The sequence below is a fragment of the Rutilus rutilus genome (genome assembly GCF_951802725.1).
Source record: "Rutilus rutilus genome assembly, chromosome: 11".
NCBI classification, from domain to species: domain Eukaryota; kingdom Metazoa; phylum Chordata; class Actinopteri; order Cypriniformes; family Leuciscidae; genus Rutilus; species Rutilus rutilus.
Genome location: NC_140216.1, coordinates 5,166,924 through 5,185,398, shown reverse-complemented (window position 1 = coordinate 5,185,398; position 18,475 = coordinate 5,166,924). Strand labels below are relative to the sequence as shown.

General features: G+C 36.0%; 2 protein-coding genes across 2 annotated transcripts in view; both read left to right on the top strand.

Annotated features, from left to right (window-relative positions):
• The window catches only part of cdk6 (cyclin dependent kinase 6), a 42,544-nt gene extending 39,696 nt beyond the window's left edge, over window positions 1–2,848 (top strand). Inside the window, exons 6-8 of the mRNA XM_084422605.1 lie at window positions 618–668; window positions 762–897; window positions 2,201–2,848. Of these exons, the coding sequence (XP_084278731.1) occupies window positions 618–668; window positions 762–897; window positions 2,201–2,350 (337 nt within the window). The 3' untranslated portion in view covers window positions 2,351–2,848. The remainder of the gene's footprint in view (window positions 1–617; window positions 669–761; window positions 898–2,200) is intronic.
• A 5,567-nt stretch (window positions 2,849–8,415) lies between these two features.
• On the top strand, window positions 8,416–15,455 carry fam133b (family with sequence similarity 133 member B). The gene is made up of 11 exons (XM_084422761.1): window positions 8,416–8,584; window positions 9,094–9,191; window positions 9,282–9,360; window positions 9,462–9,545; window positions 10,001–10,045; window positions 10,261–10,335; window positions 10,431–10,529; window positions 11,467–11,514; window positions 13,791–13,871; window positions 13,983–14,033; window positions 14,992–15,455. Exons 1-11 carry the CDS (start codon window positions 8,561–8,563, stop codon window positions 15,079–15,081), a joined length of 774 nt encoding a protein of 257 aa, XP_084278887.1. The 5' UTR covers window positions 8,416–8,560; the 3' UTR covers window positions 15,082–15,455.
• Window positions 15,456–18,475: the final 3,020 nt, after the last annotated feature.

The window sequence follows — 18,475 nt, the reverse complement described above, 5'->3', positions numbered from 1 at the left end:
TTTCTTTGAGTTGGTTTTAGTCAGTGTTATTTTAGTACCATCAAGATACTGTTATAATTTTTATATATATATTTAAAATTATTTTTAATTTTTCGATTTCAACTGCATTTTAATTCTAATTAGTGTCATTAATTTTGTTGTGTGTTTTGGTCATTTTTCTTTGTTTTATTTATATATATATATATATATATATATATATATATATATATATATATATATATATATATATATATATATATATATATATATATATATATATATATATATATATAATTTATTATTATTATTATTATTATTATTATTATATATCTTTTTTTTTTTTTTTTTTTTTTTTTTTTTTTGTACATCAACTTAAATAAAAATGAGAAATGTTTTCTTGGCAACTATAGCTGAAATTTTTTTTATTTATTTATTTGAGTTGGTATTTTATTTCATTTAACAAAACGTAGTTTTTTGCTTATTTAGTTTTATTTGCTCAATTATTTATTTTAATGTATCTATTTTAGTCTGTATATTTTAGTTTATTCATTATGAGTAAAAACTAAAGTGTCATTGAGGTGTAGTTATTGCTACAAAATCAATCATGCAATTAATTGCAGTTTTTCCTCTTTCTCCAGCCCTCTTTTCCGTGGAAACTCTGATGTTGACCAGTTAGGCAAGATTTTTGAGTAAGTGCCATTTAATGAATCCAATATAATGCTGGAATAACTTGTTGGTCTTGTGTTGACGAGATTGAGATTGATTTGATGGTGATATTTCAGTGTGGTGGGGGTCCCTTCTCCAGAGGACTGGCCACAGGAGGTGGGCTTACCCCAGAGTGCCTTTTCCCCTCGCCCCCCCCAGCCCATAGAGGACCTGGTGCCTGACATGGATGAGCCGGGCAAATCACTTTTACTTGTAAGTAGTAGATACTATCAATGTTGAGGATATCTTAAATGTCTTGATAACAATTGTTGAATGTCATTCTATGGACAGATACCTTTTCCAGTTTGACAAATTTTTATCCCATGATGTTTTATTGTTAATAAATCTTATTGTGCTATCTTAAGCTAAAAAAAATACATTTGAATAATTTCAGTAAATTTTATATTTTTTGGAATGCTATTATGCCTTCAAGAAAAGATTGACTGATATTATATTATATTATATTATATTATATTATATTATGAAACTCCAGGGTAGCTATCTTTTTAATAATCTTCAGTCACTTGCTATAGGGTATAATCATAACAAAGAAAGATAAAAGAGAAGACTTTAAAGTGCCCCTATTATGTGTTTTTGGTTGTTACCTTTTATGTTGTGTGTAATATAAGCTGTATGTGAATGCAAAAGGTCTGCAGAGTTTTAAAGATCAACATGCACAAAGTGACGATTCTGAACTGCTTGAAACGAATTACTTCCTGCACAAATTTGCATAACGCCAGCCTATAGTCTTCATTGGCTACTCATGAACGACGTCTGCTTTGACCCTCAAACACTGTAGTTGTAGCTGAGACCGGGAAGCGTTTGGTTCGTGCTGTCGCATGTCGAGAAGACGCTGTTTCTGCGAAAGCAAAACCCCTTTGATGCACTTCCAAAGGATGAGGATTGTTAATATCTCGTCTACAATGTACAACAAACTAAAGAAAAACGTACCTTTTAGAAACATCCTGCTTAAGTTCGGGTTGTTTTGTTTTATTATTATTATTTATTATTGGACCTGGCTCGAATTGATACGGTAAAACCGACGCCATCGTTACTGTTCATATAACTATGTATCAAGCGCTGAGGAAGCTTCAGGAGATGAAATTCAGATATAGAAATTAACGTTACGTTTCTGATGCACACTGTAAGCGGTCGACCAATCACAACAGACTGGGCCATCCGACCAATCAGAGCAGAGTAGTCTCTCGGAAAGGAGGGGTTTAGAGAGACTGAATCCTTGAACGAACCGTTTCAGAAACTGAGAAAAGAGCTGATGCTGCAATGTGTTTTATGAGAAAATTAAAGTGTTTTTTGACCTTGGATGCATGTAAACTTATTGTAGGAATCAAAATTAGCTTAAAAAATAAAAAAAATTGCATAAAAGGGCACTTTAACTTGTCATTGAGGAATTAATTTCATGAAAGTATGATGTCATTGACAACTTTTTTTCATTTTAGTGCGTGACTTTAGTGCGTGTTTACTAATTGTTTTCTCTGCTCATTTCCCTCCTGCACAGCGTTTCCTGTCGTTTAACCCCTCCAGAAGGATATCAGCTTACGATGCACTGTCTCACCCATACTTCCAGAGTCTCGACAGCACCAGCAAGAGTCTGTACGCCCAACCCTTCCCCAGCAAAAAGCCCTCCCTGGAGGAGAGAGCTGCTTGAAAGACCTGGTTTCCCATCCAGTCGCCCCCCCCCCTCATCCCATGAACTAGTCTTCCATAGCATAATGTCAAATGCTGCTTTTAGAAATATCACCGCGATTATTGTTCGATCATATTTTGTCTTTGCCCTCACTACTGCCAGCTAATACAGACCGACAACATGCTGCCTGGATTTAGGTCTTTTACAATATTGGAAGCTGCTCTCATCTCCCACCCGCCTCCCTCAAGGGAAGTTCGTCTGCTCAGAGGAAAAAAACGTGCTTCTCGATTCTGAAGCCGCATCACGACACTGCCAGGAATCGTCCGTCTGTTTGCATGAACGCAATGCACAGTACATGTACAGGTCTAAAACTGCCTTAACTGCATATCACTGCCGTGAACCAGCAAAGGTCTCCCACGGGGCCGTGACGGTCTCACTCGGATTGAGCAAACGTAGACCGCAACTACTGCAAATTCGGGCCCGTTGAACGGAACCTCCTATCTTACACAATCGCTAATTCATAGTTGTTTTGAGCTCACTTGTTGAAGTCCTCTCGGTCACAGGCCAGGAGGATTTTTATTTTTTTGTATTGTTTTCTCCAATGTTGTTCCTCTGCAGTCCAAGCAGGAGAATGTGGGACACATCTCCTCGTGTGACTTTTAAAAAAAAATTTTTTATGATGACTTCCATAACCACGGACACAGAGAATCATTCAGTGCTCTGTTTAATATGGCGTTTTGTCGCACGCATCCCGGTGTTCTCGTCATCCTCGAGTGGTCCAGGACAGAGCACTATTCGACACCACATCTCCTTGGCACGATAATGTAATTCTACTTGTATTTTTTTCTTCAATATAAATTCCACATCCTGTTCACTTATTTTATTATGTCAGTGTTGATTGTTGACTTTTTTTTTTTTGGCATGTTATGTCTTAATTTTAGCGAACTTGAAGGTGTAGGTTGTTGTAGAAGACTCGTTGATGTATACCAAACAGTCTGCACCCTGTCGTCAGGGATTTAGCGCCGAGACTTAGTCGAAGGATGTTGCATGTTGACTTTAGAGTTGGTTTAGAGCAGAAATAAGCCGAGATGGGTAACAGAAATACATGTTAGCGCGTAGTTATGAAAGTCTAGTTAAAGTAGCCATAGAGTTGGTGAGTGTTATGTTCGAGGTCAGGTTGCGAGATTCGTTCGAGGCTTGGAGAGTAATGTATTATCCCGTAATTGGTCGATTAAGTCCAGGTCCTTTTTTTTTTTTAATACACGCTATGCTACATCCTTCCATTTCCCATTTCACTTAATCGTCTGGATAGATCATCACAAAACTGTACCAAGCCGCAATATCCGCTAGATGGGTTGGCGTAGCCCGTTCAGTGCCTTTTGTGTTTAGCACGTGATGAAAATAAAAAGTGGAGGGACGGAAGAAAGGAAGGACGCTGCTTCAGATCTGAGCATTTAGCCTGGTTGAATCCAGGTGAAGCTGTTTGAGGAGGGATGAGGAGCTATAGGCAGGCACTGTAGTACTACAAAACATTCACACAGTTAAAGGGATAGTTCACCCCTCAAATCATTCACTCACTCTCATGTTGTTCCAAACCTTGTGGAAGATACTCTGAAGAATGTTGGCAACCAAACAGGTTACCTTTGACTTCCGTCGAATGGACGAAAACAAACACCGAGACGTTTCTCCAAATATTTTATGCGTTCAAGATGAAAGCAAGTCATGCGGGTTTGGAGCGACGCGAGGGCGAGTAAATAATGCCAGACTGCTCATTTTTGGGTGAAGTATCCCTTTAAGCACTGATGCTTGATTCATTCTCTCAGGATCGGTATACTCATTCTGTCACATTCCATGCTCAGGTCTATTTATGACTAGTTTTAGATTCAACTAGGGTTCAGGTTTTAGCTTAACCAATAATCTCACAGTAACGCGTATCGATTATGGTCTCAAAGCTATCTGGATACAATAGTGTTGGGTTATTTATGTCATTGACTCGTTTTGGAACGGATAATAAAACCTAAAGGTGGTCATTTCAGCGTTTATTTTTTATTTATATAATATTATTATTAATATTATATTTTATGTATTAGATCACTGTTGTGTGGCAACTTATGTACTGTTAACATTTTCAAATATTCTGTGATCAGTTGTCCCGTTGACAAACGATTTCAATTGATCATTGGTGTGAAACACCAGCGTTTTGAACATCTCCACTGAACTGATGTTTGGCCGGCACAGCTTTACCCTCCTCTCCTCCAGAGAAGTCTGTGGTTGGATTTGGGGTTTTCAGAGGGCATTGGATATCAAACAATGTAACTGTATGCCTTAATGTTTGTGGGTCTTGAATAGAACTAATGTGCTTTTAGCTTGGTTGGTCTGGTGAATAATTCATAGTGTTTTAACATTATAAATGTATTAAAGGTTAGGCTTTCGAATGTACGACCCGTTCTTGTTAGTGATGGAATTTGAATTTTGGCGCGATGTCAAACAAATAGCACCTTTGATATTTACCCATCTCAGTGCTTTTCCCCTTGAAATATGCTTTTTTTTTTTTTTTTCGTGAATCCGTTGAACTTTGTTTTAAAGAAAAATGTCTTGATGTTTGAAATGATTTTCTTTAGTTAGTCATTTGGGAATATGTAATCGGATATCATTTTAAGCAAAATCCTTTTAAAATTGCTGGACATTGGTACATAATGTTTTGCTCCCTATACATTTTGTTCTTATTTATTGACATTTCGTCTTTTTTTTTTTTTTGTTGACCGCAGTGCTCAAGATGGCATTCTGTCAATATTAATACTCAAATTTGTATCTGATTGGACAGTGATGAACTAATGGTGCTACACCTCGTGTCACTGCAGACTTGAACAACTGTAATAAATTAGGCAAACTCGTTCTGAAGAGAACGGCAACAATAAAAAGTGTTTTTTTAAATATTCTATTATTTTATTTCGGTTTCTTTTTATTGTATTGTATTTTATTTGTATTATATTTCACCATTTTTACGTGATTTTTAGTTTTATGTTATTATGTTCTCCAATTCTGACTCAAGTAATTTATAATGTACCCAATACTTTGAATTTTAAAATCATTAAGCTGGAAAATTCTATCATTAAATCACAATAATATAATATGCTAAATCATCAACAATGAATACATATTCTAATCAATGTGCACAATTCAGTTTAGCTGCTGCACAGACACTGTGTATGAAAATCATTACCATTATAATATGACTCGTATCAGCAGCTTCATTATTATATTTTATTAATGGATAATCAAGTGTTATATCACTTTAGCCTGCATCACATATATGGTTCATTCTACTTATTTTTTTTTGAAAAATTAGGTAAATTGCGTGAAATGATTTCTGATGTATCTCCATTTTATAATCATAATATGTATATCTTATAATTTTTATAATATGTTGCTCTTTTGTTTTATGGATTTATGTAATCATTTTAATTATTTTAGCCATCTTTTAACTGTGCACATTGATTAGAAGTGGGAAGTTTTGGTCAGGGTTTTCTCTTTTTTTTTGTCACTGGTTGGAGAGTGATGTTCTTTTCTTTCTTTGTAAGCACCCAATCTGGTGTAAATTAGTAATTTTAGCAGTGTATGTTGTCAGCTTTGTCATTTAGAGTGGGGATGGAAAAATGTGTACATGGAAATATTCATAACTTTTTTTTCTTTATCAACGCTTGTTCAACTGTATGTAATTACTGCTAAATCATTCTGCGTTCTCCTGCTTTAGCATCTTTTTGTTGTTTTTTTGAGTGATGAAGCCGCATGTGGACGTACTGTAGATCACGTGCACGTGACGTATCTTTAATTTTTTTTTTTTTTTAAAGGCTCGTCTGGGTATCTAGTCATGATTAGTCCAGTAATGATGGTTAATCACACAATAAGTAGAATGTATCTCCTTGTATTATGAAATACTGAAATTCAGTTTAAAATGAATCTCTTAAGCTATGGTCCTCTGTTAAACCGGCACGTTCTTAAATGTTTTGTTGCTAAATTCATTCGTTGAGCTACTCTTGTCTGTAAAGAGCAAAGAATTGTACGATTTTGCAAGAACCAAATTGAAATGAGTGTTGGTCATTGTGCCCTTGTAGAACCATATAAGTTTTTTTGTTTTTTTTTTGGAAAAAGGGGTGAATGAGATATGGTAGTATTTTTGTATCTTTGTTTTTTTCTGGACTGGTTTTGCTGCTAATGTTTGTCTTAGGCTCTGGCTCCTTTACGAGTTTTATTAAACTGGCCCACCTAAAGATTCCAATTTGCTGCCATTGAGAAAAAAGCTGCTTTTGCATTTGTTTTATATCTGTATCTGCCTGACGTTTTCATATTTTTGTAAAATAAATATTCCAGTGTGTAAAACTGGGTTGTAAAATTGACTTCTGTGATGAGAGCGAACAAAATGCTTCACTACATCTCCCGCAATTCCTTTGTTTTATTATTTTTAGTCAGCTCTGTGAGAGGTCATTTGATAAATCACAAGTCTATTACTAATCTTAAAGGGATAGTTCACCCAAAAATGAACACAGAATATATTTTGAAGACTATGGGTAGCCAAACAGTTGATGAACCCCATTGACTTCCATGGTATTTTTATTTATTTTTTTCTATGGAAGTCAATGTCAAACATCCTTCAAAATATCTTTTTGTGTGTGTGTGTGTTCAACAGAAGAAAGTTGGAACAACTTGAGGGTGAGTAAATGATGACAAAATGTTCATTTTTGGGTGAACTATCCTGATAAACTCCAACAATCAGTATCAATTACAAAGTGAATGTCTTGTCATTAGTAACTGTAAGAATAGTTTACCCAATGGGAAGAATATACGGCAGGGGACTTTCCGTGCGGTCAGGCGTTCTCTGTTTAGGGACCGCATGTTGTAATTTCTGTCTTCAGTAGCTTTCCTTTTGTGGTTTCATTTGATATTTTTGTAAACTTAGGGTCTCTCTAAGGGCTTTTATGAAAGCAGGACTAAGATCAACTGTCTGAGAAGTCTTTGTTTAGCTTATGAAACTGAATCAGTTCTTCTGGATTTGTATCATTAGCACTCTTAGCAGAATAGATAGTACTACAGCGCAATAGTGAAATTGCTTTTAAACAATAGTTCTATGAAAAAGTACTTATTTTCAGACAAAAATGTACCATTTTACGACATACACTAGCTACTGTTGAAAAGTTTGGGGTCATTTGATAAATACAGCAATATTGTGAAATATTATTGCAATTTAAAATAACTGTTTACTGTTTGAATGTGTTTTTAAAAATGTCATTTATTCCTGTGATGCAAAGATGAATTTTCAGCATCATTACTCCAGTCTTCAGTGTCACATGATCCTTCAGAAATCGTTCTAATTGATTTGATGATCAAGAAACATTTCCTATTATGTTGTAACAGTTATGATACATTTTTTCAGGATTTCCGGATTAATAGAAAGTTCAAAAGAACCTGATTTAGGCTATTTGAAATAAAACAAAAAATGTTAAAGTCTTTATTGTCACCATATGATCAGTTATTCATCCTTGCTGAATAAAAATATTCATTTATATAAAAAAAAAAAAATCCAGATCATATTTTAACAACAGATTAACTAGGACATTTTTCATTTTATGACAGGATATTTAATTATAATTATAGACGAAAATGTCTTTTTATGACATTTCTCATTAATCCTATAAAATATATCATATCAGATCAGATGTTATTTCAAAAATATCTCATTCCATAAGAAAATATCTACTCTTTAAACCACCATATACCGTTTTTTTTTTTTTTTTACCAGATCACGTCGTTTTTGCGACATAAAATGTAGACATAATTTGCGAGACATAATTGATTGAAAAAACTACATTGCATTTGAATTCGAGATGAAATGGAAGTTTCTGGAATGAGAAAAATGTAGTCCCGCCCTCGCGCCAGTGAACACGTCAGAGAGAGGGGAAGTTACCTAATGAAAGATAAATAAAATAAAAAAACAATGATGTGCACAGATAAATCATTTATTATAAATACTGCGATATTCCATGTTGGAAAGTTTAATTACCAAATAAGAGGAGAAGGCGCCCTCTAGTGAACATGTTGCTGAACAACCGCTAGTTGGCAATTATTCAGAAATTCTCTCTGCACACTGAGAGCCACCGACAGCACCAGAGACATGTAAACAAAAGGCGTATTTCATAGATTTTGGCCTTTAGACTTAAGGTAAAATCTGCAGAAATGGGCAAGCGAGATAACAGAGTGGTAAGTAAAGGTAGTTTACGGACTTGTATTCCAAGTAAAATAATCAAGAAGAGGCCTTTAAGCCGCAATGCTAACGCGTCAAAACACTTAACATTAGTCAAACATTTTAGCCACGTCCACTCTCAGAATGAATGAGTAAGCTCTTTAGACAGTTGATATAGATTGTTTTATGTTTTCAGTCTGACACGCTTGCAAAATGTGGCTATTGCTTAGATAGCAGGCTGGTATGGTTAAGGTATGTGGCTCAGACATGCTAACTCAGCTAGCACATATAACAGTTATTCCACTTAAATGTCCCTTTATAGAGACAAGTTTGCTGCTGTCTTTCTGTTGAGCATGTGAAAAGTATTGCATTCGTAGTTTAAACTGATAAAAAGTAGTATGCAGTTATTTTAGCAGCCTGTAAGTGTACCGTGGATGCTGAAGGGTGTTTATCAAGTCTCTGTTTTGTACTTTTTCAAAGGGTGTGCTCGTTGGATTATTAATGTTAAAATATGATTGTGTTTCAGGCGTACTTGAATCCAATAGCTGCTGCCAGAGCCAGAGGACCTGCACCCAACACCGGAACCACCATTCAGGATTATCTCAGCAGACCTCGGCCATCATGGTACTGGTCAAAACTGATGGTGAATCGGTTGTGGATATGATTTTGATGTCATATTACTTTATGCGCATGTCTGTTTGTCTTGTATATCAGGGAGGAGGTAAAAGAACAACTGGAAAAGAAGAAGAAAGGCTCCAGAGCCCTGGCTGATTTTGAGGACCGAATGAATGAGGTAGCCTAGATGTTTTGTTTCTGCATTTTATAAGTCAGTGGATTTCCAATAGACCTAGATCTAATGTTTGCATCATATGCGCTCTCTCTCATTTTTCTCAGCGATGGAAGAAGGAACTGGAGAAAAACAGGGAGAAGGTACTTGGTGGAGGTGAAAAGAAAGAAAAAGAAAAGGAAAAGAAGGAGGTAAGAGTTGGTGTAGTAATCCGGGACCTCCTTTATTAAACGCAAGTACAGTCAGATTTGATCCCAATTTCAGTGGATTTCATCCTACATCAAAAGTGAGAAGCAAAACAGGATTTATGATGGCAGAAACTGACATGAAAATGTTCGTACAACTGAAAAGCGTTACATTTTTAAACATTAAATAATACAACATCAGATACTGAAGATAATTAATTATATTAATATTTGAGTTGTTCACATTGTGCTTGAATTCAAGAGGAAGTGTGATTTTTAAAAAGAGGGATGCGTTAGGCATACACACATTTTATAAATCGTTCAGAGGAACATTTCGGAAAGTGTTGCGTGCTCACTTTTAGGATCTTCTTTGCATGTCTTTATAAATGAGGCCCCTGGTTTGTTGTTGATTGTCTGGTGGTATCAGAGGTTTATCTGATATTTATCTTTGTGATTTCCAGAAAAAGAAGAAGGAGAAGGACAAGGAGAAGAAAAAGTCCAGTAGGGTGAGGAGAGCTCTCCATTTTCATATCTTGAGCAACTGCAAACCAGTAATTAATTGATAATGGAAAAGTGGAATATTAGTTTTAAATAATGCTCCAAACTGGAAGAGGCGTGTGCTTTTGTAGAGTATTCAGGATCAATCTGCTCTGTTATCCACAGGGTCAGGTTTAAGTGACTTAAAATCTAACAAATTCTGCTTCTGTTGTATTTGGTCAAGCATTCCTCATCTTCCTCCTCCTCCTCATCGAGTTCTGATTCCTCCTCCAGTTCCCCCTCAGACTCTGAAGATGATGTAAGATGATGTCTAATATGCTCGTTTATTTGCTTGCGTTGTTAAAATGACCATGAATTTATCCCTGAATATTCTCATGTTTACTGCCTTTTCAGGATGAGAAGAAAAATATGAAAAAGAAGAAAAAGAGAAAAAGATCCTGTGCCCGGAGAGCGTCTGATGACTCTGACACGGAGTCCGAGACTGATAGCAGGGTATTGTTGGTTTATATCTTCAAGGAAAAACATAGTTTAAAAAGATTGTTCTTGTCAGTTATGGAAGTGTCTGGGTTAACCGTAAAGGCCCCGATATACTTCAAGCAAAATTGAAGAACTAAGTGGTGTGACGTCATTTGTGAACAAAATCAGGCCTAAAAAAAGGTCGTTTTGGGATATGAAACAGCTTGTTAGAGCAAACTTTCCAGTAAAGTCTAGCTGGTAAATGCCTTCGAACTAGCATTGGTCTGTGGCTCTGGGGCTCCGCCCTATTTGACGTGGAAATCTTCTTCGGTTCATCATTACTTCTGTTCAGTCTGTTGAGGTCAGACATCCACGAGCAAAAACATGAACACAGTTGAAAATGAAATTGTAAGTCTAATAATAAGCGACACAGACTGTTTTTTCATGTTTAATACTGTAAAGTTGCTTCATTTAAAGCAATCTTTTAAATAAAGGGCTATAAATAAACATGATGTGGTTTGATTAGAGTGCTGAATGGAGAGCTTGTGCAAACATCCACATCACTATGATCAGATGCTTTCTTAACTTGTTTTCTCACCGCTGTCATTTTTATTGTGTTTATTTTGTTATTGAGAGGATAGCGCGCAGCACATATTTCCACGTTCATCTTAACGTCGCTCTCAGCAGCGCGGGCGGCATCATGCTCGCTAACAGTATACCGCTGCAAAAGGTATTCCTAACTTCCTTTTACCTCTAAGCGAAGAATGAAGAAGAACTTTGGCGTGAGTATATCGGGGCCTTAACTATCCACAGTGTGTTACACATTATTCTAGATTGGCTGCTCTTGTAGAAATTGCTGTTGATTTGTCTTCATGAATATTCAATTCCACTGCTGAATTAACATAAAAGCTAAATTGCTGGTGATAATGAAGATATTTGTCAAGACTTGATTCCTGATGTCTTTTATCTCTAGGAGTCATCCAAGAAAAAAAGGAAGAAAATGGACGGAGAGAAAGTCAAGGTACTGAAAACTCATTTTTTAAAGTGATAGTTCACCCAAAAATGAACATTCGGTCTTTAATTACTCACCCTCATGTCGTTCCCAACCCGTTAGACTTTTGTTCATCTTCAGAATACAAATGAAGATCTTTTTGATTAAATCTGAGAGCTTCCTGTCCCTCCATTGACAGCTACACAACTATGATGCTTCAAAAAGTTCATAAAGAGATTGTAAAACTAATCCATATGAATTGAGCGATTTAGGCTTTTATTCATATATAAACATTCATCAACTCGCACATCAGCTGTGGTAAACGAAAGCTCAAGCATTGTTTGCTTGACGTGCGAGAACCAATGAGGTTCATTCTTGTTACGCAGCACGTTTGAGCTTCCGTAAGAGGTTTGTTCTCTCGTGTCAAGCAGGTTCGGTTGAGCTTCTGTTTATGTTCACTGATTCAAGTCAAGTCTAGTCAATGCAGGCAGATCAGTATTATTGTTGAATATTAAATTAAAGGGACTATGTGTAGCTTTTTAGGTATTTTATTATCTAAAATCAATATTTTTATTAATAAATATGCCCTCAATGGTGTACAAATACCTATGCCAATGATCAGACTAATCCTCGTAAATGAAGAATTTATTATCTTTATATACATGGGACGGGTAGGTCCACGGAGGCTTCCATGTAGTTCCGCCATCTTGAAAAACTATAATAGCAGAGAGGAACAAAAAGTACTAGGCCAACGCGTTTCCACAACGCGTTTTCGTTCAGAACCAGCGTCACGTGACTGAAGCCAGCAGACGCGGAGGAGCGGAGCAGTGAGAGGCGCTTGTCACTGCCGCGGCAAGTTTAAAAGGCTGCACTGCATGGTTATTTATACACCGTTCATTCATACATATGCTGAGTCACAGGATGAGTCCTCGTCGTCGAAAAAGTCCAAAATAGACCGTAAAAGGAAACGTGACCGGAGATTACAAAAACAAGGGCTAATGTCGGGATAGCTAATGCAGGAGAAAGCTTTCAAAAGAGACCCTGAAAGTTGCCTGCTTTCTTCTCGACAGGTAAGTCAATGTTACGGTCTTAATTACAAGCTTTTTTTTCATTGCTTGGTTGTGTACTTTATTATATAGACAGTAGATTCGTTGTTTCAAGTTTCAGTTTGTTTTAAATAACAAACCTGTTCACCCGAAGAAAAACTCAAAGTGCTATTATAAGACATCCTGTCATAGCTTTTTAATACATAACGGCTACCGTAGATGCAATGCGCATTTGAAAAAGTGAGGCGCTGGAGAGCATTATTCGTTTGAATGCAAAATACAGTTTCACCACTAGATGGGAGAAATTCCTACACACAGTCCCTTTAAATGTTAAATTTAATGTCCCCAACTAAGCAAGCCAAAAGCCAATGGCAACAAAGGTGAAAAAAGGCGAAAAATGCGACAGTGGCAAGGAACCAAAACTCCATCAGGTGACAGGATAGAGAAAAAAACCTTGGGAGTAAACAGTCGGGGGGTCAGTTCTCCTCTGGCCAATGAATGAACAGTGTATGATTATGATTCAGGCAGCATTACAGGTCAGAAGTCAGATTGGATTGGAACCATCAGAATATTATCCAGTTCTATCTGGTCTGATCAATGTTTATATGTGAATAAAATCCTAAATTCAATCTGTTCATCATATAAAGCGATCGAGTCTCTTCAAAAAATGTGGACTAAACTGCTTAATTCATATGGATTAGTTTTACAATCTCTTTATGTACTTTTTGAAGCGTCAAAGTAGTAGTTGTGTAGCTGTCAATGGAGGGGACAGGAAGCTCTCAGATTTCATCAAAAAGATCTTTATTTGTGTTCAGAAGATGAACGAAAGTCTGACGGGTTTGGAACAACATGAGGGCGAGTAATTAATGACACAATGTTAATTTTTGGGTGAACTATCACTCTAAAGACATTAAATAAATAAATAAATAAATAAATAAAGTTTTTGAAGTTTTTTTTTTTTTTTCTAGTATAACAACAGTTCATAGTACCATATCCAGCATATTAGATTAGAATGATTTCTGAAGGATCATGTGACACTGAAGACTGGAATAATTATGCAAAAAATTCAGCTTTATCAGAGGAATAAATTACGTTTTGAAATATATTCAGGAAACAATAGGAAACAGTTAAGAAAATAATATTTCTGTTTTTTACTGTATTTATAATCAAATAAAACTTCAACTTTTAAAAAACTTATAGACCAAAAACCTTTGTATTGGTTTGCATCAGTATCATGAACAAAATGTTTTTGTTTGAAAGGATGAAAAGGATGGTCGAAGGAAGAGGAAAGCTGAAAGGAGTCACTCTGAGTCTTCAGACGAGTCTGATGTAGACAGAGACGTAAGAGTATCTAAACCCTCTGTGACCTTAATATGTGTCATTAAACTGTTTTAGCGCAGCAAATACCATGTGACATGCGAAACTCATCTGTAAATGTTTTTGTTTTTTTAGGCTGAGCCCAAAAAAAAGAAACACAGTAGTGAAGAGAAGGATAAAATTACAGTAAGTCTTCAGTGTAAAGAGGCTTATCCATGACTTGGGCTTGTTTTTGCCCTTATGAGGGCAGAAACGACTGAACATGCTACCCACATCACTCACAGAAATGTTATAAAGAGTGGATTCGCAAAACAGAACTTAAATGTAGCCCCTATTATGCTTTTTTTAAAGGTCTTTTAAGATTTGGTCTTTTTGTTTTAGAGGTCTCCTACAATAGGTTTAAATGCATCCAAGGTCAAAAAAACACTTCTCATAATATACATTGCACATCACCTCATTTCTCAGAAGATTCTGAAAACGGTTTGTTAGAAGATTCAGTCTCTCTAAACCCGTCCTTTCTGAGAGCCTACTCTGCTCTGATTGGTCAGATGGCCCAGTCTGTTGTGATTGGTCGACCGCTTACAGCGCATCTCGGAAACAAACCGCCTATTACCATATCTGATTTTCAGCTCCGGAGGCTTCCTCAGCGCTTGATACTCAGAGATACGAACAGTAACGATAGTGTCATTTTTTCCATATCAATTCGAGACAAAGTCCTCATCCTTTTGAAGTGCAGCAAAGTGAATTCACAGCACTGAAAACAGCATCTTCTCGACATGAACAACATGAACCAAACTCCTCTAGTCTCAGCTACAGCTGCAGTGTTCGAGGGTCAAAGTAGATGTTGTTCGCAGGCAGACGATGAAGACTATAGGCTGGCATTATGCAAATTTGTTACTTTATGCAGGTATGTATCAGGAAGTGAGACTGGAATTGCTGACGACTTACTTCACCAGTTCAGAATCGATTCTTTCTTTTAGGAGACAATAACTTTATTTTTCTCGCATTTTGATCTTTAAAACTTTGCAGACCTTTTACATTCATAAACAGCTAGCTATATTACACACTGCATGAAAGGTAATGTTCGAAAAAGGGGCATTTTTAATAATTAATGACTGATTTTTGTATATCTTTATATTTATAGGATAAGTCTAAGAAGAAAAAGAAAAAGAAGAAGCATAAGAAACACAGCAGGAAGAAAAAGAAGAAGACTTCTGGCTCTGAGTTGGACTGAAGGGCTAGTGTGACGTCCTGCGTGACGGACGGCTGGAACTGAGCGTGAGAGGAGACGGAGCTCTTGCCAGACTGTGGGAGAATAATCCCCATTAGATATCTGTTCAAGTGACTCTTACATGCGGGTGCTTCTTGGCACCGGCCGGCACTGTGGCCGACTTGGATGAGAGGATCAAGTGGTTGGGGGACTTGAAAGGGGTTTGGGGTTCATTATGCTCGCTTTGTTTGTTTTTTAAAGCAGATGATTCTCAGTCCAAATAAAAGTCATTTACACCAATGCTGGCCCTGTGTACAGTATGTTTGTGCTGATGTGGATTAGAAATGCTGGTTTATGGGTTGTAAAGGCAGTTGAATTTGCATTAAATATTTGTAGAAAATTTTTGCTTCTGTTTTTTCCTGTGAACCGACAATTGATTTCATTCTGTGATGTTAGAATCAACCAGTGTTTCCTGCTTCGGCGGCACGAAAAAAAACATCATTTTACCCAGGTTGTGAATGTGACTTTGCAGTCTGTGTTAAATGTGATGCAATAAAGAGTGTGTATACTATGGAAAATGGCACAAATTACTCTTATGAGCCAGTGCTTTTAATAAATAGTTTGAAAAGGCTAACAAACTTACCAGGTTGAATTATAACACTAAGGCTGCATTTATTTGATACAGTGGAATATTTTAATCATTAAAAATAACCGTTTTCTATTTGAATATACATTGCCCAGCCAAAAGTTGCTGTTTGGATTTAAATAGGCAAATGCTTCAGAGTTATGACTCAAGGTTAGTATAGTTTTGCATTTTTTAATTAGTTTTTATTTTAATTCAAATTTCCTATATATTTCAGTTTAGTTTTAGCTAGTTTCATGAATGTTTTTTTTAGTTTAGTTTTTATTTTGTGAACACATTTCTATTTAGTTTTTATATATTTAGTTTTAGTAATTATAGTTTAGCAGAGTTAACAGAACACTTCCAGTTAAAGACATTTCATTTCAGCAAAGTTTAATGTTTGCAGTTTACAGTTAACTCTTGTGAAAACCTCTTAATAATAAAAATGAAATAATTGTTTGAGGATGAATAAAGATCCAAACAAATGCAACTAAAAAGTAAAAATTATACATTCATACTCATTCATATTAAAAATGAAATCTTGTTAAACGTGGTGTATAAGAAAAAGAAAACGATATGCGTATGATTATTCTTTAAGGTTATTTCTATGATTAATCCTTTCAAACATTATTCTTGCATTGATCCATTTATGCTTTTTGTCTATTGCATCGTTTAAAATCGTATACTCAATAGTTATACTCATAAATGTTATTCAGACCAGATATTTAGTATAGCCTACTTCTACTCTGACAAATGTACGTCTATTTCTGGGCTATAGACATGCTATTTGTTTTTTCCCATTAGTGTGGTTTCTTCTAATTATATATATGTGTGGTAGACCTATCTTGTTTAGGCTAGTTTCACATGAGATGGTTATCTTACCTGGAATTAAGGTACAGCTCTATTTGCAAAAGGTCAAGGCATGATGCAAATACTCATAACTCATGAGCTTTGCTTGGAGTGAGGGGGTTGTTGGGATGTAAAAAAAATGATCTTGCATCACAATAAGTGTATTGTGATTGTCAAAACATTTTAGTAACTAAACTGAATTTTATTAGGTTTAGTGACAACAGGTTACAATGTTTATATGGTACAATTTCTGGTAAGCTACGTTTTTTATTATTGCTTGAAACAAATTTCAGGATTTCAATTCAGTTCAATTCTTGTGATTTGATTTAATATTGACTAATTTGGATAAATATTAGGTACACAAGATAGAAAAGAAAGAAACCTCACCTAATGCTGTAAACATACTCTTATCAGCTGCTGGTAGTATTATTTAAGGTTAAAAATAACTCTAAAATTAAATATAATTAATGCGTTTTTTATTATAATAACAACTTTATTTAATGATAAGTAAAAATATAATAAATATGTAATATAGTAGCCTACACATATTTAGCAAAATACTCTCTTAGCTCTTTTTTTATGTGATGGCTTTCCTGAGGTAAATGTTATGTGATAATTGTTCTCCAGCTGTTTTATTGACCCTTTCCGCGGTTGAAAAACACTGATTGATGATATTATGTAGCCTATAATGAATATACATTTCGGTAAGTTGTAGCCTACTGTTTCTTTTAACATTGGTCATTCGTGTTTATTTACTATTAGCTAGTATGATCGGTTCACGTGCCGCTAGGGATCTGTCACATCACATTTACAAACGCCAAAACGGTATTTATTGTTTGAATTTCGTAATAAAATTGACAGAATCTGAGAGCTGGTTTTTTTTTTTTATCATAAGTAACCTGCTCTGTCTTCTGTCGGTCTCCGTGTCTTCTTTGCTTCGCGATTTTTCTGTGCATGAGAAAATGGATGTGTGGCATGAGAGCATGTGAAAAGTGTAAATTGCGTGAGTCTCACGGTGAATGCGTGAGTTGGCAGTTATTTGGCCATTTCTGCTTCTTAGGGCTGGTTCACACAGAAAGAGGTTTTGCTTTGAAAAACGGAGAAAAGACCCGGGCAGTGGAATGGGGAAAAAGCGCAAGGTCTCGATGTCTTTTAAAAGTTGAACTTATTTTAACTTGTTTGACAAGTCCTGTCATGCGCGAGACGCTGCAAAAGACTCAAGCACAACGGTCATACATTTAAAAATAAAGTAGCTCAGTGGAATGGAAAGTGATTTTCCGGTATAGGATGAGAGAGCTTATTAATTACGAAAACGATTATATAAAACGATAAACGATTACCAGTATGCTAGCTGGAGCCGTTTACCTCCAGTCTTTGTGCTAAGCTAGGCTAGCGGTGGTTGCGTCAGACAGAGTTACGGCACGGAGATGAAAAGGGTATGTATGGACTTATCTAACTCTAGGGGATACAGTGAATAAGCTTAAGGCCACATTTACACATAGCCGGGTATTTAGAGAAACGAATATTTCTCCCCCTCCGTTTTCAAAAATAACATCGTGCACACAACATCGTTTTCAAAAAAGTTGTCGTTTACATCAACCCGCATAAATACGCTGTCGAGCAACATCATAATTATGCCAAACCTATGGGCGGCAGTGTAGGGAGAAGGGTAAAGCCATGCAAGCAAATCAGAATCCTCAAAATCGACAACAACGAATAGCACGAGCGACTTCTACAGTTCCTTTCAAAACAACAGACATGGCGCGAGATTCGTTTGTGTGGACAGACAGCGAAGCAAATGCAAACAGGCCAAAAATGTTTGCACAAAAGTAAAAATGAGTACCACCTTAACAGCATCCATGATCAAATAGTAGCCAAACAAACTCTAAACATAGGGCGCTCACATGACGTAAGCATTTTCTGGCGCATATTGTGACGTTTGAGAAC

What these genes read in the sequence shown, in the direction of transcription:
- fam133b (XM_084422761.1), top strand. Translation starts at nt 8,561, where the DNA reads ATGGGCAAGCGAGATAACAGAGTG. An exon ending in AGCAGACCTCGGCCATCATG is followed by an intron (nt 9,192 to 9,281) that starts GTACTGGTCAAA and finishes CTTGTATATCAG; the next exon opens with GGAGGAGGTAAAAGAACAAC. An exon ending in AAGAAAAGGAAAAGAAGGAG is followed by an intron (nt 9,546 to 10,000) that starts GTAAGAGTTGGT and finishes TGTGATTTCCAG; the next exon opens with AAAAAGAAGAAGGAGAAGGA.